This window comes from Artemia sp. Qi Xiang Cuo, chromosome 6 (genome assembly GCF_049724085.1).
Source record: "Artemia sp. Qi Xiang Cuo chromosome 6, ASM4972408v1, whole genome shotgun sequence".
Classification (NCBI taxonomy): domain Eukaryota; kingdom Metazoa; phylum Arthropoda; class Branchiopoda; order Anostraca; family Artemiidae; genus Artemia; species Artemia sp. Qi Xiang Cuo.
This window is the reverse complement of record NC_142799.1, coordinates 37,952,062-37,966,570: the sequence shown is the minus strand read 5'-3', so window position 1 is coordinate 37,966,570 and position 14,509 is coordinate 37,952,062. Positions and strand designations below refer to the sequence as shown.

Genomic DNA, 14,509 nt, shown 5'->3' with positions numbered 1-14,509 from the left:
ACTACTACTAACAACTCACCGCAGCACCAAGCCGCCAGAGACCAACACAGCTACGCACGCTCCTTCTCCATTGCAATCAATTCAAAGCCTCCCTTTTTACACCCTCCCACGAAGTTCCCCTTTCCTTTAAATCTTTCTTTATGACGTCCTCCCACCCCAGACAAGGACGACCTGCTTTACGTTTAGCCCTAGACGGTTTGCCGAAAAGAACAATCTTCGCCAATCTGTCATCCTTCATCCGCACAACGTGCCCTAGCCACCTCAACCTTTCTTTCATTATAGCCCTAGAGAGCGGACTAAAAATTACAAGTAATTAATTCCTGCGGACTCGGTCTGGTACCGACACCTATAGTACATGATATCAGTTCACCCCTTGCGACCGAGAACGCGCCCACTAAGCTTACCTCATAAGGTTTTGAAGCACCTTTAAGGGGAATTTCTTTTATTATTTAATTTAAATAATATGAAGACAAACTTTAAGTCAGAATCAAGCCAATTTAAAATAAAAAGAACTGCTTATTCCAAACAGCATGCAATAGTTTGAGTTAAAAACAAGTTTTGGGAAAGTTATCAAACCTTGTTAAAAAAATGTATTGGGTATCGTCAACTAGGCGTACATCGAAAGGTTTTTTCTTCTCAAGTACCTTCAACTTTTTTTTTAAATTAACTTCAATGCCATGGGGTCAAACTCCATGTCAGAATCAAGAAAAATATAAGATGACCAGAACTTCTTATTTCAAATAAGCATGCAAATTAATGTCTTTAACTTTTATCTTATTCTGCTATGACAACCCAACCCCCAACCCCCCATAAACACGAAAACAAGAATCAAAAGAAATACAATAAAAAATAAAAAATTCTGCAGGATAAAGCAAATAAAAGAAATTCCAAGTAAAAGTAAGGAGCAACATTAAAAAAGGAACAAAAATTATCCCATATATAAAGGGAGATGCCCCTTCCTCAACCCTTCGATCGTTACGCTAAAGTTTTTAAGTGCTTTAAAAAAAACTTGTTATTCCAATTCAGCGGTCTTTGTGTTTTGCCAGTCTTAGTTAAAAATTGGGACAAAATTTCAAACTTAAGCGTAAAGAGCGAAAGGTTGAAGGGGGGGTAGCCCCCTTCATATACAGAATAATTCGGGCATTAAAATGTAATTTTTGAGGAATCTGCCTTTCCCCCACCTACAAAATAGCTGATGGACACTTGCATATCATTGTATATGATTTTATAAAATACGAAGCAAATCAGTTTAGTCAAATGAAGTTTTAACTAAAGCTTTAACTTATATATATATATATATATATATATATATATATATATATATATATATATATATATATATATATATATATATATATATATATATATATATATATATATATATATATATATATATATATATATATATATATATATATATATATATATATATATATATATATATATATATATATATATATATATATATATATATATATATATATATATATATATATATATATATATATATATAATATATGTATATATAAAAATATATATATATATATATATATATATATATATATATATATATATATATATATATATATATATATATATATATACATATATATATATAAAGAAAGAAAAACGAGCAAAAATGGGGTTTTTATAGGCCAAATGACGATACTGAAAAAACAAAGCGAATATTTCGAGAGGACAAACGCCTCTCTTCTTCAGCGCGAAACGAAACGATGTATCAATAAAAGCCAAAAATTAAAAGAATTAAAACCAACTACCTAACAACCATTTCGCGCTGAAGAAGAGAGGCGTTTGTCCTCTCGAAATATTCGCTTTGTTTTTCAGTATCGTCATTTGGCCTATAAAAACCCCATTTTTGCTCGTTTTCTTTCTTTATGTGATGTCAGGCCAATGTGGTTTAAGAAATTATCTACATATATATATATATATATATATATATATATATATATATATATATATATATATATATATATATATATATATATATATATATATATATATATATATATATATATATATATATATATATATATATATATATATATATATATATATATATATATATATATATATATATATATATATATATATATATATACACGTATATATATATATATATATATATATATATATATATATATATATATATATATATATATATATATATATATATACTTGGTCCTCCATGGGGCAAAGTCGTAGTTTAGTGCCACAAAATGGCAGAAAATGCCAATTTACCGTGGCACAATCTTTTTGGTCACGTAAAAAGAGTACTGGAATTTTTATTTTCCATTAGAGAGGGCCCTCTCTCGATCTTCTAGGACCATCAGTTTGATATGACTAAACATAGAAAAAACAAAACAAAAACGAAAAAACAAACAAAAACAAATACGCATCAGTGATCTTTCTTCTGGAAAAAAGAAATTACTAAATTCCACATATTTATAGATAGAAGCTTAGAACCTCCACGGTATGGTTCGCTGACATGCTGAATCTAGCGGTGTGATTTTCATTAAGAGCCCCTTCGTTTTTGGAGTGATTCCCCACTTATCGAAGATTAAGCAAATTTGGTCAGGCTCGTGCGTTTGATGTGCAACATTAAACTTATCGAACTTTATATATTTCGAATCAGCATAAAAAGTTATTTTTTTTCATGTAATAATTCTTCTTTACAGTCGGTGTCTATTGCCCCGAGCTACTCCTTTTTTTTCATTTATTTACCAAGAACTATTTGATTCTACACTATATTTTCTACATGTATTTTAAAATTAAGAGGCAAACATCCCAGAATCTCGTCTTTTCTTCATTCTCTTCATTTGTCTTAATTTCCCTTTAACTGCACATTTTTACATGCTGGGATAATATTCCAGAAGATAGATTTCCAGTGGGAGGGGGCTTGGCGGGGGAAATTTATCAAGACGGGAAAAATTGTGTGTCATTATAAAAAAGAAAACGCTGCTTCAGCAGAGACCTTTCTTCTAAACCTGCTTCTTCTGCCCTTCCCAAATTTATTTAGGCACTCCCCTGCTTTTTTCTGCTTTCTTTTTGCCAACGTTATAATTGGGGTAAGGTTACTGAGGAATATCTTGAACTCTGTTTAAATAGAAGAGAAAAGAATAACTTTGAGCATTTGGGTTGATAGTTAAACTAGAAGTATTATCACGCAAAGCCTGTTAAACACTAAAAGGGAAAGAGGCAACACTTGCTATACGGAAATGGATAAGTCACTGTTTATTATGAAAGCCGTTACGATGATTAATAAAATCAAGATCCTGGGGTTATTACCTTAGTTAAGGGTGGGGTAGTGTTAAGTTATGAAAGCAGTTGCAATGATTAATCAAATCAGGATTTCGGGGTTATTACCTTAGTTAAGGGTGAGGGTAGTGTTAAGCTGGATTATCTTGAATATGTTGTTACATATATCAAATAAATTATATTTTAATAATAAGGGAGGTGGGACCGAGGGCATAGTTCTTTAAGGAGTTCACGCCTAGTTACTATGATTTTATTTTTAAAAATGTAGTTAGGATGCCAATGAATAGGGAGTATTTTGCTCCTAAAGAAAAAAACATCCACACAAAAGCAGATATAGACAAATCGTATAAAAGTATGTTTAAGAATCCTGCATAAATTCGAAGAGTAAGCTTTGGCCATGCCAAATAAAAGCAAATCTGAATGATTGCGAGCTATCTAAATTGTGCAAGGATATTTTAAAATGTACTGTGTTTATCCATTTGTATTGATTTTATCTGATGTATTAGGACAGTGTTTTGTGTTGTGTGCTAACTATTCAGAATTTTCTCCTCTTTTAAGCCTCCATTTTCTCCTTTTTTTATAAAAAACACTGCAGGGCTCTTGCCCTTTCACCAAAAATTTTTTATGGTCTATATATCTATTACGAACAAAACAAGCCCTTTTGAGTCGTTTAAAATCCACTCACTTGCTTTCAAAATTCACACTCATTATTCTGTAAGCCTTTATCTTAAACTTAGTATTAATAAAGCAAAAACAATCATAATACTTAGCCTGTGGAGTTGGGTTAAAAATTTCTTAGCTCTGAACTAAAGAATGTTGAGTCATATTCTTGAAAAGAAGTTTCATTACCTTATGTGGTGGCACTCAAAATTTTGCAATTATACTTATTTCAAGTTTATCAGCATAGTTTTGAACAAATATTTTCGTTTTTTTCTATACCGCCTCCATGAAGTCTTTACCTTTTTCTATTTTTTCTGCCTCTCTCATTTTTTGACCAATGGTATTTTGAGATCGGTACTTTAACAACTTTAAGAGGTTTAGTGCTGCTCCTAGACTTAATTTCTAAAAAGGTCAATAGAGAAGCGCACTGCAAAGGTAAATTTAAAAGATTTTTGAAAAAAAAATTAAATTATTCCTTAAAAATACACAACTTACCGCTATATGTAAAGGACTAATAGCACAGGCCTCGACTTGACCTTGATTTGCTCGACCTAAACATTGGAACAAAAAATCCAAGACATCCACTTTTCCAAGTAAAGCAGCAAAATGAGCAACAGAAAACCCATCTCTGTCCAATAAAGTTGGATCCGCTCTTCGAGGAATAAGGAATTTCACAATACTGAAATAAATAATTTTCATTGCTTATATCAAACCTTCAGGCAAATGGAAGCTAAATTACACTTGTTCCCTTTCACAACTTTCACAGTTGACCGATTTTAAGTCATTTTCTTCGTCTTTCTGTCAAACTACATCTCTTGCTCCCCCAATTTATTTCAGCCAAATTATGCATGTTTTCTATTCTACGTTAGCTATGAAAATCTTGTCTACGTATTAGACTACTGAATCTGCTTAAATGTAACTTAATACCGTAAAAAAAGCATTCGCTATCAACCAGGCCCCCCATTCCTCTATATAAAACAAACAGAGACAAACACCTGAGGACATATAGACATACGTCCTCAAAAGCCTTAAAATTGAAGGAAAATATATTTCTTTTAGACGTCAAATGTAAATATGTATCGTATAAGTGTTGTTGTATACGGGCGTGCATATATTTTCATACTTATGAATAGAAGAAAAATGCTAGGAAAAACTTACCGTCGGTGGGAGTCGACCATAAAAGCCTTCTGTGATAACATATAGAAATATACAACAAGAACTCAGAGCTGTAAACTCGAAGAAGTGACTTTGACTTATGACAGTGACTTCGTGCATATTTCTTTACAGTCAAAACGTCCTTTTTATTCACATATATTTTCAGTTTATTGGTCTGTTTTTCAAACATAAGATAAACTCAATCCCAACCCCTTACTTTGGTGATCCTATAGTGAAGGTCTTTTATATGTATTATTTTAGGTGCATTCATGGACAGTGCTTTACTTAACAATTCATAAAGACTATGTTTCTTATCTTAAAAAATTTCTCGTTAATTTTAAACAATCAAACTGAAGGTGTTTATAATCACTGATTAATTTTTACCGAATTTTAATGAGACTTATTGTTCTTACGATTCCTGCTTAAAATTTTACAGACTCTTAGCCAACAGACCCAAAAGAAGAAAACATTAAGATATACGCTGCAGTCTTGGAAGCTTTGTACCTACTGATAAACCATTTTCTTCAAAAGCTTTGAAAGTTAGATGACTTCTTGAGCCTTATGAAAGTGATTTTCCGAAAATCAAGTTGAGCTGTTTAACAGTGGGATTCGAACTTTGACAGTGTGCCATAAAAGTTTCCTGATTAGAGTCATATCAGTCTGAGCCGCCAGACTATCTTAATTTATTTTTTGCTTCTAAGATTCCACTCAAACGTGTGTATCAATTGGAAGCACTCTGGCTGGCGTGTTTTACTTCATTAAAAGTAAGGAACACCAGTCATGTAAAAGGTTTGTTAGACCACATGGCTTTTCGATTTATAACCAAAAAGCAGGAGGCAAAACTTTTAATTAATACATTTGAAAAATGGATATATATATATATATATATATATATATATATACATATATATATATATATATATATATATATATATATATATATATATATATATATATATATATATATATAAATATATATATATATATATATATATATATATATATATATATATATATATATATGTGTGTGTGTGTGTGTGTGTGTGTGTGTGTGTGTGTGTGTGTGTGTGTGTGTGTGTGTGTGTTTGTGTGTGTGTGTGTGTATGTATGTATGTATATATATATATATATATATATATATATATATATATATATATATATATATATATATATATATATATATATATATATATATATATATATATATATATGTATATATATATATATATATATATATATATATATATATATATATATATATATATATATATATATATATATATATATATATATATATATATATATATATATATATATATATATATATATATATATATATATATATATATATATAAACTAATAAAAGTTCAAATATTTATAAGCCCGGAATAAGCCCACATTTAACGAAAACTCATTTTTTGTTTTTAAACAAAATCAAACAATTTGAAATAAACACAACGCTAACCAAGACCAAATTGGGAAAAATAGAATGTAAGTTCGTAATATATCAGAAGACAACCATGAAATACCTGCAATCTAGATCATTTGCAGCAGCATAATGAAGTGGTGTACGTCCTAGAATATCTCTTGAATTGAGAGGTGATCCCAATGTTACTAAAGTCTTAACACAAGGCACATGTCCCTGTGATGCCGCATAATGCAATGGAAGACGACCATATTTATCACAGACGGAAATATCTGCACCTTTCGTGGCAAAAAAATCAATGCAGTGCACTGATCTAAAAAGAGAATTCGAATAGGCGTAAATGTCAAGAAAGCAACCAAAGTTAAAAATAAACCAGAAATGAAGGGAGTGAGACCAAGAAAGAAAGAGAGAGACAAAGAGAGAGAGAGAGAGACAGAGAGAGAGAGAGAGAGAGAGAGAGAGAGAGAGAGAGAGAGAGAGAGAGAGAGAGAGAGAGAGAGAGAGAGAGATATAGAGAGAGAGAGAGAGAGAGAGAGAGAGAGAGAAAGCGAGAGAGAGAGATATACTTAAGGATATTAGACCATGACAAATCGATTAGCTATCTTAGAATCTACATTACCCAGAATTTCGCCCTCTTTGGACAAAAATTCAAGTTCTGGGAAAAAAATTCAAAATGCGAATTTGTTTTGGCCCGATCTCTTTTTTAAATGAACCCCCTCCCGAACCCAGCAATGGGAAAGGCAATTATGACCATTTTCTATATTTAGATATTAATGTTACACCTAATAATACATTAGTTTTTAAAATGTATAATAAAACATATGATTTAAATTTTGAAATAGTCAATTTCTGAATTCTTAAAAGTAATATGCATTCAAATATAACATATTCATCGTATTTTTCCCAACGTATTGTGCCTGCTGCCGTTTCGATTATCAAAATCAGTGATTTTGTTGCTTATTTTACTCGTGTTTTTTCTACATTTAATCATTGTATCCAGTCCATATTTTCTATCTTATTGCATAATACTGTTCCTCGAGTTCTTCGGCAAGTCCATATATTGTCAATATCTAGTGGTGATATCTATCAGGCTTGTAAGAGTGTTAAGAAATCAAGGGGGCCTGATATGGATGGTCTGTGTTACAATCACTTCATCATTAAGTGTCCATTATTGTGAGCCCACTTTCAGCTCCTTTTACAGATTTGCTTAGCCCAGTCCTTAGTTCCAGAGATTTTTCTTTTGGGAACTGTAACGTCAGTTCGAAAGAAGGGCAAGGACGCAGATCAGTGTTCCAGTTATTAACCAATTACACTGTCCTGCTACATGAGCAAGCTGTTCGAGTATGCCGCATTGCCTGAAAATTTGATTAGGTGTGATTTTTCTTATTATCAAATTGGATTCAGAGCGGATTTTGGTTGTGCTCAAGCCCATCATATACTTGGTCAGTTGCTATGTTGCTAGTATCGGCAAAAATGCAAAAAAGCCCACTTTATTTTTGCTCGGTTGATATCTTGGGCGCTTTCTTATAACGTTGTACATTTGCAAGCACTTCACTGCTTAGTTAAAGCAGGAGTTAATTCTTCCTTAGTAAAAGTTCTTCAGTATTGGTATTCCAATTCGTTGGTTCGGTTAAAATGGATGTCTGATATATCCAAACCTATCCCAGAAAAGAAGGAAGTCAGGCAAGGGGGTGTGCTGTCTCCATATATTTTTAAAACTGTGCTTGCGGACTGTTTGCGAATGCTGTCTCCTACTGTGTTTTTAGAAAATGCTGCTGTTAGTCACATTGCCTATGCTGATGATGCTCTGCTAGTTAGTCATACTAGCTCAGGCCTCACAAAAAATCTAAATGTTCTGATTAATGATTCGAATATGATTGGGCTTTCTGTAAATGCTTCAAAATGCGAGTTTCTGTGTTTTAATGTTTCAAAACCAGCTTCTCCTTTACATGTGGGTACAATGCTACTCAACTGTGTCTCAAAATTGAAATGGCTTGGGATTACTTTTTCTGATACACTTTCGACTACATACTCGTCTCTGGTTGCTAGTGCTCAGCAATGTATTCGCTTCTCATATGGTAAAATCTCGCCTAATAGAGGGAGGTACAGCCGCCGAGGCTTATGTAAACTTTACCATAGTTTTGTTCTCCTACAATTCTTTTTCTTTCCTGTTTGCAGCCTTTAATGCGCGAAAAAAACCGTCTTCAGCTAAGGAGTGGCTATTTTAAATATTGTAAATTCCAGCTATATTTACCAAGGTAGTACAGAAATCACAAGACTATTTCTCATTTTTCACTTATCGACCCTCTAGTGCTACTTGACAACATCGCTAAGGACCTGAGGACCAATACTCCAAGGAAGATATGTGCCAGTGACCCCCTCACTTATTTTTTTTCCAGATTAGAGATTTATAAATTTTGTTATCTTATTTATGTTGTGTTTTTCTTATTATTTCCTTATGGATAATATTATTTTGTTTTTTTGGTATTGTATAATCAACTTTTGGATAAATATAATCAACTTTTAAATAAGTATAATAAAAATTATCAAGACATTTTGAACGATATTTTGAGGTAGCTAGTGGGGTGTATTTTTTATCTTCCCTTTATATTTTTTTAATTTAGATTGGTTTCGACACAAGCAGGTGCCTAGTTACAGAGGATAGGCTGAAATTAGTTCTTAGAAATAGGGCTTGAAAGTGATTGGGTTTTTGTTGACAGTTGTGGTTATGCAATTATGGGAGGTAAACTGGCTGAAGTGTTATTCTTTCAGAGTTGGGTAGTTTTTACTTTGAATCAGTTCTAGGTGAGCGGTGGTGAAGGAAACTTTAAAAATTTTTGGGGTGTATTTTTATATTTTGGGGTATTGTATTGTTCGTAGATATTCCACAGGTGACACTACATGGGGGTATGCCATATGGTTCTATGGCAGGCGCGCTCATTTGCCTGGGTAAGGAGGTTTAAGCGGCGAAACCTGTATAGGCAAGTGGGTTTTCCTTTGAGGAGTCCTGATATGTGGTGATTACCTAAGGAATATTAAATTTTGTAGATTTAAGGTGCTATGGCCTGGTTTTGGGACAATGATTTACACTTATTAATGCTGAATTTGCTCTATTTTGGACTTGACTTTTGGGCTATTGGGTTGTTTTGTCCTAAGTGATTGGATGAATGAGTAAGTTGTTCAGGTGCTCATTTATCTCAGTTACTAAATTAGGGAGACAGTGTTTTTTGTTGTTTTTTTACTATACTAGACCCTGCCCCGTCTATATCTATCAGCCTCTCTAACGCGAGAGCCTCGAGTCCAAACACTTTCTGAACTTTGACAAACAACTCGTCATATTTATAACGTCGGATAGTTAAAATACTTGAAATGACTGCATCACTATAAGAATTCAACAACTAGCTAGTTGCTTGTTACATTAGTTGTCCCCTGATTGTTTGGATCAGGACAAGATTCATCCCATGTGTGTGGCAATGAATGCAGATTGCTTGTGGAGACTTTTGCCATTGAGGGAGAAGATAGTGCACCCTGGAATTTTTATACAACTTCTAGAAAACTGAAGCACGTTAACAAATATGTTATGCATAATAAACATAATTTAAATGTAGGGCTCATGATGAATAAGGAAGCTGCTAAGTCTTGTTTAGGCTGGGAAGGTATTAATAATAGAATACTAATTGCCCATTTTATGACTAGTAAGTTCAAGGTATCAGTTATAGTAGTATACGCCCCTGTAGAACCGACTGATGGAAATACTAGTGACTCAGATGAATTTTACTTACAGTTACAGGAGCAAATAGACAAGGTCCCACGTAGAAATATGATGTTATTGCTGGGAGATTTTAACACCCAGGCTGGTAGAAATAAGGATAGATGGTATCCCAGCTTAGGTAAATTTGATGTAGGAAAAGAAAACAATAATGGATACAGACTTTTGCAATTTTGTAGGTAAAACAATCTAGTTATAACCAATACGGTGTTTGGTCATAAAATGGCTCATAAGCTAACATGGTATTCACGTGATGGTAAGACAGCAAACCTTATTGATTATGTTATAGTAAATCGAAGACTGGTTGGATCAATACAAGATACTAGGGTATACAGGAGTGCTGTTATTGATGTTAAAAGTAAAGATCACCATCTAGTAGTGTCAAGGGTTAATTTAAAGCTGAAATATCGGAAGGGTAATTACCTCCCAGGAAGTTATGATGTTAGTAGACTCCAGGATGAGAATTTGAGAGAAACTTTCCAGGAACAGTTGAATACTAAACTTGAGAGTTTAAAATTTGATAATGTGGAAGATGGTTGGAATAATTTTAGAAAAATAATTTGTGAAGTTGCTGAAGGTGTATTAGGGAAGAAAGCTAGAACTGCAGCTAAGAATATTAGTGAAAAAGCTTTAAGTTTAATAGAAAGGAGAAAGGACTTGTAGCCTACAAGAATTATCTGAGTGATAGATCACATGAAAACAAAAGAAATGTAAAGAAAGTGGAGAAAGCATTGCAATATGAACTAAGGAGGTGTGAAGTGGAGGCCATGGATAAAATTGCCGAGGATTTAGAAGATGCAGCTAGACGGCATAATAGTAAAATATTGTACTGGCACGTTAACAAATTGAGAGGTAGTAGTCAATCCGGACTTGTCCCAGTTAAAGATAGGAATGGGGTGGCAATTAGCGATAAGACAAAAGCTAAAGCAAGATGGGCCGAACATTTTGAGAATTTGCTTAACCGAGATAGAGTTGCAGGAAAAAATATAGAGGAAAATGAAAAAGTTTGTGATACCTTGGATGTGAAGGAAGATTTGTTTTGTGAGGAGGAATTAGAAACAGTACTAAAAGGATTAAAGAATAATAAGGCTCCAGGTGCTGATAGGGTAGTAAATGAGTTTCTTAAATATGGTGGCTCTGAGGTTAGAAATAAGTTATTGGAGATTATGAATATGATTTTTGAAAAAGGGAAGTACCTAATGATTTTAGGAAAACCTTAATTAAGCCACTTTATAAGAAAGGTAATAAAAGTGAGTGTGGTAATTATTGAGGCATTAATCTGGTCTCTGTAGGTAGTAAATTACTTAGTAATATGATACTTTTTAGACTGAGAGATGCCGTAGACAAAGTTTTAAGAGAAGAGCAGTGCGGTTTTAGAAAAGGTAGAGGATGTGTTGACCTAATTTTCACTCTTAGGTTAATAATTGAGAAGTGCCTAAGTTTTTAAACACCTTTGGTCCTCAGTGTTATAGATTATGAGCAAGCGTTCGAGTCTGTTGATAGAGGAGCTTAAGTAAAGGTTTTATCCTTTTATGGTATACCAGACAAACACATTAAAGTGATTAGTGCTATGTAGGAGAATAACACTGCAGCAGTTAAGGTAGGAAATGAGGTTAGCATCTGGTGTTGTATTCAATCAGTAGTTAAGCAGGGTTGTGTTCATCCCCCCTTTATATGGATTATTTTGATGGACTTTGTTTTAAGGAGCACAGGAAAGGCAATGGGAGACCACGGAATCAAATGGGGAGGAAAAAGTCTCCTGGACTTGGATTATACTGATGATTTAAGCATCCTAGATGAAAGTGTGAGCAAAATGAATGAAGTTTTAGAGGTTTTGCGAGTTCAGGGTGCTAGTATTGGTTTGAAAATTAATGTTAGGAAGACCAAGTCACTAAGGCTAGGAATAAGTGAAGATGAAAAGGTGACGTTTGGTAATGAAAAGATTGATCAGGTGGGCAGTTTCACTTACCTTGGTAGTATTATTAGTAAAGATGGTGGGAGTAGTGAAGATGTTAAAAATAGAATAGCCAAGGCTCAGGGTGTTTTTTCACAGTTAAAAAAAGTCTGGAAGAATAGGAAGATAAGTCTGCAAACCAAGATTAGAATCTTAGAAGCTACAGTAATGACAGTGGTCAAATATGGCTCTGAAGCATGGACGCTCCGAAAAGCGGATGAAGATTTGCTAGATGTTTTCCAGAGAAATTGCTTAAGGATTGTTCTGGGTACCCGGCTGACTGACCGTATTTCAAACAATAGGCTATACGAAAAATGTGGTTCAATACCGCTTTCTAGGTCTATAATGAAAGAAAGGTTGAGGTGGTTAGGGCATGTTGTTCGGATGAAGGATGACAGATTGCCGAAGATTGTTCTTTTCGGCCAACCATCTAGGGCTAAACGGAAAGCAGGTCGTCCCCGTCTGGGTTGGGAGGACGTCATAAAGAAAGATTTAAAGGAAATGGGAACTTCGTGGGCGGGTGTAAAAAGGGAGGCTTTGAATAGATTGGGGTGGAGGAGGAGCGTGCGTAGCTGTGTTGGCCCTCAGGCGGCTTGGTGCTGCGATGAGTTGTTAGTAGTAGTTAGTAGTAGTAGTTTTTGTTATTTCGGCCTTTAGGACTACAGATTTTATGAGATCGCGTGATTAAAATTATGTAATGAAGAACAATACAAAGTTGAAAATAAAATAATCGTAAAAAGTCGAGGGACTGTCCAAGGCTGATAATTTTAAACCTAAACGTCTTGATAAGAAAATAAAACTTACACAGCTTTTACTATACAAATTTGAACGTTCTGTTTAGGAAGTAGTTTGAGACACCAGAAAATATGCTCATATTTTATTTTTGTTACTCACGGTGTTCATAATTGCCACTTCAATTCAAGTTTGGTTTTGGATTTCGAATTCAGTAAAATGGGGGAAAATTTAGGCATCGGGTTAAAAAACTTATTTTTTTTTATTTTTTTTTAATTTTTTCTGGCTAGTTTTGAGACTTTTTGGCATTGATTTTTTTTTTTTTTTTTTTTTGAAGCGGACATCAGACAACATAGATAGTATTACTTAATACCTTGTCGATGATCAAAGAGCTTTATTGACATCAAATAATAATTCTTTAATTCATATGAAAAACTACAATTTCTTTTCGACTAAAAGAAAAAGAAATACTCACCCACGGAACGCACACATATGAAGAACATTTCTACCCGCATCATCTTGCGCTACCACATCATTTGCTACTAGTGACAACTTTCGACAACATTCGACAGACCCATTCAATGCAGCCAAATGAAGGGGCGTCATACCTTTAAAGAGAAATATCACAACCACTTAATAGTTTTAAACACCTAAGGAAACTATGTTAAAAATTCGCTAATGACATTCAAATCGTTTAAAAGCAAGTTTCGGATCAAAACGGGTTACTTTGCTGTAAGTAAAAGTTCTCAAGCAAAAGATCAGGTTCTAGGGAAAGGTTATACTAAAAGGTCAATAACACAACCATACATACGACAAGCCATAAAAGAGTGATAATTTGAAATATCGGAAGACATGTGACAAACTTGGTTTAAGCAAAGTGACTCAGAGTACTTTGCGGAAGCGAATTATTGTCGATGTCAGCCTATTCTTTCCTACTATTCTCGATCCAAGACACAGAACAAGGAAACAAATGTGCAACACATCTACTTCCAGCCAGATTTAGAATTCTTATAGCATGTTACCAAAATATAGTACACCTTAATCTCAACAGCAGTTTTGTTCAACTTCGCGTTCATTTATTCAATATATTCAACAGTAATTTTCTTCCAATTCATGTTCGGATCCTTGACTGAGCTCTGTTGCTACAACTACATTGGAAGCCAGTTTTTTGCTTCTCTAATTTAAAACTAGAAGAAGCTCAGATTAAAGAAAAGAACTGAACATCCTTCGGACGTAGGAATGAAAATCTTTTCTGCCACGTAGAAAATAAGGAACCGGAATAGCAGCTACTCTTTCGAGTGCCAGTGGGAACCAAAGTTCATGTTTCATTCGTGGCCTAAACCTGACCTAGCTATCTTACTCTTTCTTTCATTACAGTCCTAGAAAGGGGGATTAAACCCGTACACCGCAATCTATGACTGTAGCTATGGCTGGTCTTAAATGATGAGAAGAATATTGACTTTGTCTTTCAACTGTGAGGACATAAACTGGATTTAACTTAGAATCTAATTGGATTGCGCAACAAGTGAACTCGAGT

General features: G+C 33.6%; 1 protein-coding gene across 1 annotated transcript in view; it reads right to left on the bottom strand.

The window, feature by feature from the left end:
• Positions 1–14,509, bottom strand: part of LOC148951193 (uncharacterized) — a 188,979-nt gene that overhangs the window by 50,364 nt on the left and 124,106 nt on the right. The window contains exons 8-10 of the mRNA XM_089090706.1: positions 13,448–13,580; positions 6,621–6,830; positions 4,432–4,615 (exon numbers count right to left, since the gene is read on the bottom strand). Coding sequence (XP_088946832.1) covers positions 4,432–4,615; positions 6,621–6,830; positions 13,448–13,580 — 527 coding nt within the window. The remainder of the gene's footprint in view (positions 1–4,431; positions 4,616–6,620; positions 6,831–13,447; positions 13,581–14,509) is intronic.